The following is a 12,780-nucleotide window of genomic DNA, read 5'->3' as shown; positions in this document are numbered from 1 at the left end:
ATTATTATTTCAAAATTTAATGTTGAAACATCGGCTAATAATTGTATGTTGTATATCATTAATCCAGGAGAAGAGTCCAAGGAAGTCTCGTACTCGCATTTTAGCAAGAAGCTTTCATTCTGACAACATCTAGAGTTGTCAATGCCACAAGGGTATGGGACACTTATATTGCCACATTTCTCTTTGCAGCCCGGCGGTGCTATTGATGTACTTGCTGCTGCTGCTGCTACTTCTGTACCCGCAGATGCCGACGCGGCTGCCAATGGTATCAGGATAACATACCACAGCTGCAGGACGATAGGTTTCATCTTCACCCAACTCTTTTTTCTTCTTCTTTACTCGGATTATTTATTCTCCTTCAGCAGTTAGCTCTTCCCTCTCTGCTATAGTACTACTTGTATATATACATCACTAACGTGGTACATGTGCAATGGTTGTCAGTGCTTTCCTCATACAAACAACCTTTACTCCCCTCCATCCTCCATTACAGGAGCAGATATTGGTTGCATGAAAACCTAGAAATTATTACATTGTCCCGGATCAATGGTCCCAACCAATTACCATTTGACACCTAAAAAAAAAAACATTTGTTTGTGTCAAATGGATCTGAGTATAATACCAACCAATTACAATCAGACAAGAAAAATATTGAATAAAGTATTATTCGATTATGATTGAACAGACCATGTAGATTAAACAGAGGACTTCAAATTGGATATCTGGGGACCCAAATGCTATTGATTCGTCCAATGACTTTGGTTGAAGTCCTGGACCCATTTAGGACGGCTGGAATTCCATTTCATAAACCCCACACACTTTACCATTTAGTTTGGAATAATATTTTATCTTAGAAGAATGCTCTTTATATTAATTATATCAATTACCGATATTAATGTTCATTTTCGTAACAATTTGAAATAGTTTATCTCATATTAAGTATTTGACGCACTGATTATTGAATTGCATCTACCTAATTTGTTCAAAAACAATCATTGCAGCAATACATATCTTGAAAAAAAAATTTAAAATTTAAAAATTTGCATCATGAATGGTACGACCATGTTTTTTTTTTTTTTAATTATTATTTGGGTGTCAAAGTTCATTCTTGCTAACTCTTGTAAGCCCTACCCACCTCCTCACTTTCTCTTTTCTGTTAGACTTACCTTTCTCTCTCTCTCACTTTCTTAAAAAAAAAAAAAAAAAAACTCTCTCGTACTATCAAACTGACATACAAAACAATTAACAAATCAAACACTGCTGCTAGGTTCATGAACCGTAATTGAATTCGTGAAGATTCCAATTCTCTGTAATAATGTATCTGATCTTCACTTATATATATATATTCACTATATAAAAACGGAAACATAATCCTAATTTGGAAGTCGTAATAAAAATTCACAATAACGCATTATGTTAGTATTGTCAAAGTTGTTCATCAATCAAAAGTGTATATATATAGTAACGTAGGTATTATTTATTTATTACCTACTAAATTATTATAGTAATTAAAAACTCATTAGGCCATCCCCAGTGACTTATCAGACAATCAAAAAACAAGCTTCAAACTAAAACTGAGAATTCAAACTGAAGCAAGAACAACACAAGTAATTAGTAATGGAGGTAACAAGTCAATCATTTATAACAACAAGAAGCAAAACTTAGATTGAAAAAAGAAAGAAGGAAAGGAAGAGGACATTTATATGGTAACATAGGTATTATTTACCTTGAAAAGGTTAATTAGGAACCCTAATGAAGCGAAGCTATTAGTATAATGCTCTTCTAAGCATCAATCAACTACCAATTACAGAGTGAAGTTGGACTATTCTACTCTAGAATTTGGCTTTCACTCACCTGTTCAAGTCTTGCATAGACGATGGGCAACTTAATGTTGAATAAATGGGACAAAATTCCAAAGAAGCAGATTTATTTGACTTCCCAGCATCTTGATTCCCACTTGTGTTGAGAGTTCATCATGATAATCGGGAACACGATTCAGACAGAAAGATGAAAGAAAAAGATTAGAAATTGTGTGGAAGAAAATGATTTTCATGGAATTTTGTATGGGTATCGAAGGTGATGATGTTTCCATTATATGAATAGTTTAAGGACAACCTTTCAACTTCGATTGTTTGAAGGACGTTTTTCAGAAGAATTTGATGGTTCCAGGGTGTGGTGGTTTTTTTTTTTTTTTTTTCTTTATAATAAAATTACCCTTAAAATGAAAAATGATATTACTACGCAGTTAATACCCTAAGAAGCAGGAATAATAGACAAACTCATCTAATTCTAAAAAAGTATGGCACGGACACAATATAAATATGATTAATATAAATATAAAATTTCATTTATCATATAACTCTACAGATTTTTATCATATTTTGTAATTAAAGTTACGTTTTTGTTTGGAGTTGGAACACTTTAATGTGTGTTCGCAATTATTTTCAAGACCACGGTACATTTGTTTTGTACAAGTTAAAGAGTTTAATAGTCGATTGTTCGGAAAGTATTAACAAGGTATCTAAGATATAAGGTCCCTATAATTATAACAAATTATAGAGGTACTCCGTATAATTTACCTAATTTCTTCTAATGAAGCAAAAAATATGTTTTTATTGAGCTATAATTTAATCCAAAATAGAAGAAACATGTTTGATAAACTACACTACACTTGTTCTGCAATGTTACAAAAGAAACAAATAATAATAAATACATATTTGAAAGATGGAAAAAAAAATCTCTAACAAATTTTTCAATGACAATAATAACAAATATCATAATCAATTCATGTCAGATGCAAACAATTCCTCAAAAGAGTAAGAAAGTACTAATTAGGAAGAAGAAAAAAAAATCAATTTTTCTTTTATCCTTTTTCAGATTTAGGACCTCTTTAAAATCAATTTTAAGCAGAAAGAAGACTCGAAATTATAAAAAAATCCGAATATCTTATAACAGAATCCATTCACCATCCTACACGGCGGGTAATAAACTATCTTCTTTCTGATAAAAACACTCCGTTTACCTGATACAGAAAACCATTCATGTTAACTCCCTAAGAATACATATCTGAAGATACTACCTAAGGGTTGCAAAATATTCAGAAAAGTTAAAAAAAAAATCCAAATACTCTCAGAAATGAAAAAGACACGACCTCTGTTTATTGTGAATGTACTTGAATAAATATTTCACTATTCAACTATATAAATATTGTAATTAATTCCTGAATGAACCTACCGATTGACTTTACAGTGATGAACTCCAATCTGCAGTCAGTATTTATGCTCTCTCTCTCTCTTTAGCCTGGACCTCCAATGCTTCACTTTCACATGATTGGTTTATCTCTCTGCCTTTCATTCCCACCGTCTAATGTAGAATAATAAATCTATTCTCCATCACAAATGGACCTATTTGAAGGCCGAATCTCAAAAGATACCAAATCCCAGGTTTAGGAAGAAATATGCAGCATCTAAATTGAACGATACAGCTGTCTTCATCATCCCTTGCACATCCCATCTCTCTGCTCCAGTCCCACTCAAAAGTTTCCTACATTCTCAAACAGCATCTGAATGAACTTCTCTCGCCCTTCGTAACTTCACTACTTCCTTATTTATGCTCATCCTTTAAATAAGTATATAGTTTTACTCTTCGAACTAAATTGGGCCATAACCCAAATTCTCCCACTTGAAGGGAGCAACTTTGCCAATGTCTGGGGAGCCACGCAAGAACAGGCAGACACAAACACACACAGCTGCAATGGCAAGCATTGAATGAATATAGGGACGGTGAAGCAAGCCTTGTGAACTTCGAATCCTTCTGTTGTATTTTGCAGCCACAACTGCACACTTGGAACAAGATTTTTGCCCTTGCTTGATTTGAGAACTAGGCCTGCGGTCCTGATCTGATGCAGAGCATTGTCGCACTATTTCATTCACAATTGATACAGATACTTGACCATTTTCTGTGTCAGCAAGCTTCTGAGCCACCAGTGTGTTATAAGAGTGGTTATTCCTCATCGAGGCATATGCATATGGAGAGAGCCCATTGGCATCATGCAGGGAACTCCAGCAGTGCAGCCCAATCTACATAAGAAGATAGACGAACAAAATTAACGATGTATAGAACCGGAGTGGGAGGGGAGAATTTAAACCATGCAACAAACTACAAATATATATATATATATACACACACACACATATATATAATATTAAATAAATATATATACTAAGGTTGGTGAAATTATTAGTAATATCACCCAGATAAATCTTCAGGTACAAACTGACACCCTAGTGGAGCCTTAAAAAACCTAATAATAGCATCGCTAATGATAAAGTGAAATGTCATATAAGTATGAATCCCATACTGGATGGGCTACAATATACATCTGAATCCAGAATCTAGGGGGGAGGGGGGAAATCTCAGACAAACAACACAAAAATAAAGGAGAGATGAAATTAAATATCAGAGAAAACATGAATACCTTCTCCGGATCACTTGTCAAAGTGTCAACCAGGTCATCTGAACTTGACATGCAAGCAGCCAAATGTAAAGGTGTAATACCACCAGGTCCAACAAGGTTTGGAGGGAAAATATACTTTCTGGAAATCTCATTACTATTGAGTACAGAATAATGTATAAGCAAGTCAACCATCTTCCTACACCTCCTCTTTACTGCCCTGTTCAAGAGGTGAATCTCTGACAGCATCTCCAAAGACTCAACTGATGGTCCATTCCCGCCGAAGTCTCTTTCCAGTAGTATGTCTAGGAGGGTTTTCACCAGTGCACAGCAATTTCTTTCAACTGAGAAAATGAATAGAAATTTGAACCGGGTAAGCTTATAATCAGGAACCTCAAGTGTGGAAGAGATCCTCTTTCTTTGAAATAGCCATCCAAGTTCATTTAAGAAGTGCAGGACTTCCTCCCTTGACCTGGGCCACCCAAAATCAACAGGAGGTTCCTCGGAAATGGTATCATGCACCTTTGACGCATCAAATTCAGATTCAAGGAGTCTCAATTCATAACAGATGGAAGCATCAGCAATTATTACAGGAAAGCAGGTGCCTTTGAAACCATTCTCAACCTGTTCATGAATTGGCAGATGTCACAGACTTCCCAAAACTCAAATTAACATTTTCTAGATTTTCTCACTGATGTAAACTGGATCAATTGAGTTCAAAAACGATACCTCAATAAAACAGCGACCTAGTACATTAGAAGCAGTGCCATGTATTTCGAAGCTGCCCAAGCTTATCTCATCATATACAGTGCCCTGACAAGCCCGTACCGGAGCTTCCTTCGAGATGTATCCACCCATATGAGTACAGCGAATCCTGCAAACCAATCAAACTTAATTTTTAAAAGAAAAGACCAAAGCTAAGTATAACTGCCCAGTTAAAGGAAGAGAGTTAAACATACTTGGTGCCAGCAGTACTTAGATTTCTCCCTCTCAATAAAAGAGAGGTCACTTGCCCACCCACAACTGCCAAAGGAGAAACTGAGATCAATTTCGGGGAAGTCCATGATCTCCATGATTTGCAGACGCGAATCTTTCCTGAAGATTGATAAAAAGACAACAACAATCAAGAAAGTATGATCATGAGGCCATCATAATGAATCCAAGTTTCAACGTCATAAATGACAGATACGTTTAGGACCATATTTCTTTTCAATCTTCTGGAATCTATACCATAGTGAGACAATAGATTATTAGAAATCATTGAACGAGAAAGTGACAGTCCAAAACCTCTGACAAGTCCAATCACCACCATCATAATCATAGCACTACTTACCGTTTTTATGCGAAGCTAACTGCCTGCCTGTATGAACTAAAAACCGACCACTTCTCCAAAACTCAGATTCAGAATCTTGAACCAAACAATTAACACGCTGGAGAAGGTTTTCTTCAAGCTGCAAAAACCATGCATACCCTGCAAGTGGTCAGCACATAAGCTGCATGTAGGAAAGCTGAAGTATACTATAGCAGTTTACTCACTTGCTCCCAAGCAGCAGATGACATCGATACGTAAATTGATAGAACCACACAACCAGGCCTAATGTAGCTCTCCATTTCTGAGGGACTGTGAGAAAGCCACTTGTATATCTAAATGAGAAAGACAACAAACATTATTAGGTTGCCATATCTATCAGGATGAGAACATTAACAAGTCAAAATAGGCCACGGATTTCTCACCTGTGTTCGCAACGTCCCTGGTAACTGACTGGGATCCTTGTCAAACAGTTTGAAAATTATTCGCCCAGTTCGATCCTAGGAAGGTACCATACATTCTCCCAAATCAGATAGGTAAACAAATTTTAACCAAAATGAAAAGAAATAAAAATCAAGCAACGTAGCATAATGTATCTCAAAAAATATGACAGAGTTCAAGTAACTGAACTACCTGAGCATAAGAATTCAAACTAGAAGGTGAATGATCGGACCTAGACGAAGATGTGTACCCTGCTTGGTATGGAGAACTTTGAAATGAATTATTGTTACCACCTTTATTTAACCCTCCAAAAAGGTCAAGAGGCATATTGCAACCACGATTCCTAGCTCCAATATTTGCATTAACCTCTCTACTCAATGACATCTTCTCGGACCTCTCATTTTCTCTTGAGGTCTTCATTGGGAACAGCGTTTGCACAACAGGAGGAGAAGATGAAGGTGACCTCTCTTCCATGGGATTACTGCTGTCAGAAGAGAAGTATTTGCTAGTAGATGCAAATTCTGGTGGGCTATCATTTTCAGGAGAGGAACTGAAGAGCTGTAACGGCAAATTTACTTGAGTTTCCTGAACCTGGCAATCTGAATCTTCAGTTGGAGACTGGTAACTGGTGCTACTTCTCTCCCCTCCAGTTGCAGGAAACTCCAAAGTAGGTCCCTTTTGTAAATTGAGACCTTTACTTTGGTCCAGGGAGGCCAGCTTTGTTTTGTCAGCCTCACTGCTCTGACTGATTCTTTGAGAGAAAATTGCAAGAGCATCAGGAGCAGATGTTTTTAAAGTACCTGAAAGAGCAGCGAGCAAGTCCATCGTCGACTGAGAAGATGCTTCTTCGTTCACTCTGTTTCCATTACCTGAGGACATTTGTTCTGGAATCCTCCTATTAAAACTTCCCGACTTCCGCAGTTTTTCTATGAAGTCTGCCGGCAAAGGTAATGAATTTATCTTGCTAAGAATCTGAATGAGCTGGTCTTTATTAGGTACTGCTGAGCAATTGCCGCTTTTGTCACCATTATTCCCTAGTAGTATAACACACAACTGCATTTTAATAGATCACACAGAAAGAGAAAGGAAACAACCAATACATTTAGCCTACTCTTTTACCTTGAGCACGAGCTAAAACTGCTAGCAAATTGACAATATCCAAATTTCCATTGTTAGTGTTCTCATGGTTCCCAGGGAGCAACAGCCGCGAGGTAGCATCCTCTGGCTGAGTTTTCCTCCTTCGCCGGTTGTGCCCAGCAAGTCTACGCCTACAGCTTCGTTTTCCCTCATCAAACTCTGAAAGAGGATGAAACCTGAAAAAGTAGGAGCAAAAGGGTATCAATGAAGAGACCTTTTGACACTGTTTCCATAAGCAAATGGATAGGAAAAAAAAAAAAAAAAAAAAAAACATGGTTCAAAATTATAATAGTAGAAGTAGTATAGTAGTGAATTTGGAATAACAAAGTTTTGCTCTAATGACTAAGAAATCAGAAACCAAAAAGCATTTTTCTTTCCCAGAAACAAAAAAGAATAAGTACTGTAAACCACTTAATATGTCATCCTCATGAACAATTTCACTACAAATCATAAGAAATAAAATATCATACAATGAGAATATAATTATAAACAGAGCAAAACTAAACAAATTAATACAGTTCCAACCTGCTACACTGTTGACAGAACCTCTGCATCTGCTTCCCCACTAGGGCTTTACTCGATTTGCTGTGCACCTCACACACCTTATGCCGCCGGTGATAGTCTTTCGCATTGGACAGATCTTCCTTGCAATTATCAACCTGACACATTGGATAGGTAGAGCCACCGGGAGATCCAGATCGGACCCTCTTGCTTGGCCTTGAAACGTGCCCCTCAATAGAATCAACACCAACACCGCCACCGCCACTGCCACCTCCACTGCCAAGCTTCAATCGAAGCCTCTCATCGTCTTCGTTCACAGACTTCTTCTTCAACATCATAGGAACTACACCACTCACTTCATCTCTTTTCCCCTGTTGCTGTTCGGCCTGGATAGATGTCACCGTACCCAAACGCAACACCTCCGATTCCAACGGTTTAGCGACGAACCTCGTACTGTCCCAATCCCAGGCCTTGGGGTTCCAGCCTTCTCTAGGGTTTTGGAACCCTGTGGTGAACCGTTGCTGTTGCTCCTGCTGCTGCTGAAAATAGGGTAGACTCCGCTTCTTCGCCATGGGATGCCCCTCACAGAAATGACCAGCTAGGGTTTGGTGGATGAAAATTTGAGGGGCAACTTGGGTACGTACCTCTTCCATCTATCAACAATCCTCAACCTCACAATCCTTTACCTTTGAGATTTAAAAAATGAATAAAAATTAAAAATTAAAACCCAAAAAAGAGAAAAATTAAAATTCTGGGTATTTACATACATAACAAAACTTGAATAAACCTAGAAATAAAAAATTTCATACCTTTAAGGGTGTGTAGAGTCCATCAACAGATTCAAGACCTCCTTCACCGCCAAATTTTGATTTTTAATTCAGAAAAGCAGAAAATGATCAGAATAACAACTATTTCTCTCACTAGATCTCTGAATCCTAACAAGGGAATAATCGAGAAACACCGAAGAACTGAATCGGAGATTGGAAGTAGTCGAGATCTGGAAAAATTACAGAAATCAGATCTGAGAAGATGAAAGAGGGAAGTCTCTGCAAGCCTGCTTTACTTTTCTTCAACGAACTTTTCTCTCTTTTTTTTCTCTTTCAGTGTTGGCATAAACGGTAAATTCAACAAGACATGGGGTTAAAGTGCCGGCCTACCGTGGACCCACGAAGAATCGACGACCCTTCCAATTTAACCTTTTCCTTTTTTTCTTTGTTTATATGATGATTCAAGGCGATAAAAGAAGATGAAATTCAAGCTTGGCACTGTGTACTACTGTTGAACCTGTAAGTACGATCACTGTATTTCTATATATATATATATATATATTGAAGATAATGAAAAGAAAAAAAATAGTTAATCAACTGTAAAAAATAGAAATTTTGATTTACAATGTTCTTAAATTTAAAATAATAATAATAATAACTAATATTTAAAAATTAATTGTCAATTAATGACTATTTAAAATTTAATATCCTAAATACCATTTTTAAATAAAACTATAACCTTGTCAAAAAAATAAAATAAAACTATAACGATGACTAACATTTGGATAAATCTACCTTTATTAAACAATTTCTAAACAATATCCTAACAACAATTCACCTTACTAATTAAACTCAATAATAAAAACCTTCAAGAAAAATATAAAATATAAGAAGTGAAACCAACCGTGTTTCTTTGACCATAACACGAAAGTCTTAACTAACATTGTTGAATGTTGATCATCAATTATTTTGCTATTTATTTTCTAACTTTTATTTACTCCAATAAATCACAATACCTTTCGGCCTTCAATGGCCTCCTCTCTTAAATAAATCAAATACAAAGATTATTCAAAAACATCACAATTTTGTTATTTCAGTTCCTATCCTCTTTATTATGTTGTCAGTTTTGTGACCATATGGTCACTTGAAAGAGCTTGAAAAAAGAAAACCTATTTGTTTTATTGGTATACTACAAAATAAAATTTTTTAAAAAATAATAATGATAAAGTAGTCAAAAAAAAAAAAAAAAAAAAAAATAGAATGTATCATTTTATAACATATGTATCTATCTTGGAACACACACATAATTCAATTTACAAATACAGTTCAAAAATAAGACCTCAAGTACTTACCTCTCGAATCCCTACCAATACCATTATACCTCTGAAAAAAAAACATCATTAAATATAATTATATCAGATTAAATCATCTATTATGTGTAAGAAATTATTATATGGTCCAGGTCCATTTGACACGTGACGACCAATTAAATTTATACCGTTATTGAAATTTCTTTATAATATATTAATACACTTTGTGTGGCTATTTTCTCAATCGAAGAGTTATCAAATGTCTATGAAAATAAACCATATAATAATTTCTCCTGATATACAATTAGTTATGTCAAGGTTTCGAACTTTAGTGGAAACATATGTGTGAATATCAATGAAAAAAAAAAGAGGTCCAACAAATTATCTATCATGGTGAATGATTATTTTTTTTATAATTTTTTTTATAAACAATTAAACATCTTTAATCAAATTATTCTCAATTAGAATTATTATTTTTTATTTATATTTTACATTGGCTTGCTGAAAAATGATGTCGAATTGTTTAACAAAATGTTTGACGTTCTAAAAATGATTGTTTGAAAAAGGCATTTTATACATAATGTGATGTGCCAATTTTTAATTGCAAAAATTAATCAGATATGATGATATTTTTTTGGTTTGTTTTTAGGTCCGTACTTTTGTGGCCCTGTAAGCTTGCGTATTGGTCACGTGTGAGAGAGAGGAACCTGCGCAAAGGGTGTTGCCATGTCTGACCCACACAGTTTCGTACCATTGCGGTAGTGACGCGGAAGACCTTGTCCTTTGGATCATATCATTTTGGGTAATGTGCAAAAATAAAAAATAAAAAGCCCACCAATTATGTCTAAATTTATAAATAACTCCTTTTAATTATATTTTATGCATAAAATTTATTAAATTATCACATTTATTTACAAAATATCTCATTATCTACTTATTTTTCATTAAATAACCATAATACATTTTCTTATTGAATTACACTAGATATATTTTTCTTATTGAAATAAATTATGAAAAAAATTCATACTAATTTGATAAAATATTCTCAATTAAATTTGCATAAGTTTACCTTTAATCTTTTTAATTAGTTATTTAAATAAAAATCTTAAATATAAAATTTTGAAACAATTCAAGTAATTTTTTTAATTTTCATAAATATATTGCATTAAAAAGAAGATATTTTTTATTTACGTAATTTATTAATTTTTCATGAATATTGTTTAAAAAATAAGATATTTTTTTATACTAAATTTTTTTAAAGTGAGTATAATAAATTTTATTATAATAAGTTAATCATTTTAAAAAATGATAGCTACAAATCTTTTTTTTTCCCCATTTTTATAATCAATTGATACTAATTTTAAATTAAGGTAAATGGTATAATTAATATTTAAATAAGAGAAAATATAATAAAAAATAATTTAATAAGAAATGATAAATTTAATAAGAAATGGTAAAATAATCTTTTGTGATGGGTTTGTCCTTAATTACAATAAATTAATAATTTAGGGGGACAATCTTTAATTTATGGGAGTTGGTTGCAAAAAGCTAATAATTCAGGGGGGGTTTACACTTTACCCTATCATTTTTTTAACTTATTTTTCGCTAATTCTTATGCTAATCTCATCTCTTATTGCGATCGCGATGTAATGGATTCGAACAAATATTGCTATAAAATCAGCTGAATCCATCGATTTATATAGGTATATAACGATATCAGATGTTTGAAAGAAAGTTAGAAACCAACCGATATGTTAAACCATAGCTGCAAGTGCAGTGAGTGGTTGGATTCTCTATCATTGCATCTTAGACCTAATTTGATACGCATAAATCAAATAGAATGGAGTGTAATAAATTATCTATTTCGGTCATTTATTTGTTTAATATGAAACTTTAGACTTAATTTGATAGGTATATCAACGGATCAGTGGTCTAGTGATATCAACATCTTACTTTCTAAAGGGAAGTCAAGAATTCGAATCTTAGTAGAGACATGTGTGTATGAGTACCAATTATGAAAAAAATAAATAAATAAATAAATAAATTGATAGGATAAATTAAATAAAATGGAATGAAATAAATTGTCTATTTCAATCATTTCTTGGTTAATATGAAATTTAAGATGTAACATGAACACGACTATTCTTTGGAATGAAAAATTATTCCACATCCAAACTTATGTAATGATCATTCCCAAGTAAAACTTTAAAAGAATCAAAATTTTAAAAACCGTCACATTCTAAGTCCAAAAACTACAACCATCGTTGCCACGGCTTGCGACCACCATCATGGCTTTTTGTCACTGTCTTCTGCCACCGCACCACCACCATCACCACCTTTCGTTGCTTCCACCGTCGCCGCCACCTTTCACTGATGTCGTCTTCCATCACTTTTATTGCCTTCGCCTTCCACCATCACCACTTCCACTTACAATAATAATTATCATTTTATATTTATAACCAAATAATATAATAAGAATAATTATTTTTTTTCATTCCTATTTCATTTTATTTGTACGTACCAATCTAGTGCCTTAAATCTACAATTGAGAAAGCTCGAAACAAGATAAAATCAAAGTAAACCTCTTTGACAAGGAGTAACTGTTATAGTAGATGGTAGATTTATTGCTCTCAGTAAATACTCAGTATATCATAGGGTTTAATTCACATAACACTGTTGTACTTTCTTTCTTCTTCTTCGTCTTCTTCTTTTTTATTTAAATTTTTTTTTAAACCCTTGTACAATAAAATCACTCCCGTGTATGTCAAATTGTTACGAAATAGCAAGTATTGACAGGTGAAATTATCAAATAACCTTTCCTTTATTTAAATAAATTAAAGTTTTAATTCACAAAATCCTACTTCC

At 34.0% G+C, this 12,780-nt stretch overlaps 1 protein-coding gene across 2 annotated transcripts; it reads right to left on the bottom strand.

Annotated features, from left to right (window-relative positions):
• Positions 1 to 2,922: 2,922 nt before the first annotated feature.
• Positions 2,923 to 8,959, bottom strand: LOC132278559 (squamosa promoter-binding-like protein 14). Of its 2 annotated transcripts, XR_009471084.1 has the most exons (12): positions 8,648 to 8,959; positions 7,863 to 8,524; positions 7,320 to 7,513; positions 6,393 to 7,234; positions 6,185 to 6,259; positions 5,987 to 6,094; positions 5,784 to 5,901; positions 5,410 to 5,545; positions 5,180 to 5,324; positions 4,475 to 5,074; positions 3,232 to 4,076; positions 2,923 to 3,019 (listed from the first exon to the last, which is right to left on the bottom strand). XR_009471084.1 is itself a non-coding variant. In XM_059780373.1 (11 exons), exons 2-11 carry the CDS (start codon positions 8,489 to 8,491, stop codon positions 3,648 to 3,650), a joined length of 3,276 nt encoding a protein of 1,091 aa, XP_059636356.1. In that variant the 5' UTR covers positions 8,492 to 8,524; positions 8,648 to 8,959; the 3' UTR covers positions 2,923 to 3,647. The 2 variants fall into 2 exon arrangements, 1 of the variants encoding a protein (XP_059636356.1); XM_059780373.1 differs by having other exon boundaries at positions 2,923 to 4,076.
• Positions 8,960 to 12,780: the final 3,821 nt, after the last annotated feature.

Source organism: Cornus florida, unplaced genomic scaffold (assembly GCF_030987335.1).
Source record: "Cornus florida cultivar Cherokee Brave unplaced genomic scaffold, ASM3098733v1 CherokeeBrave_3.0.0_Hap2_Chr10, whole genome shotgun sequence".
In the NCBI taxonomy this organism is placed as follows: domain Eukaryota; kingdom Viridiplantae; phylum Streptophyta; class Magnoliopsida; order Cornales; family Cornaceae; genus Cornus; species Cornus florida.
The sequence above is the reverse complement of the archived record's forward strand: the minus strand, read 5'-3'. Positions and strand labels throughout refer to the sequence as shown.

Excerpts from the sequence above, each read along its gene's own strand:
- LOC132278559 (XM_059780373.1), bottom strand. The coding sequence starts at position 8,491 with ATGGAAGAGGTACGTACCCAAGTTGCCCCTCAAATTTTCATCCACCAA. Across the intron at positions 5,902-5,986 it reads CATCTGCTGCTTGGGAGCAA|CTTGAAGAAAACCTTCTCCA; the intron begins GTGAGTAAACTG and ends TGGTTTTTGCAG. Across the intron at positions 5,325-5,409 it reads CTAAGTACTGCTGGCACCAA|GATTCGCTGTACTCATATGG; the intron begins GTATGTTTAACT and ends ATTGGTTTGCAG.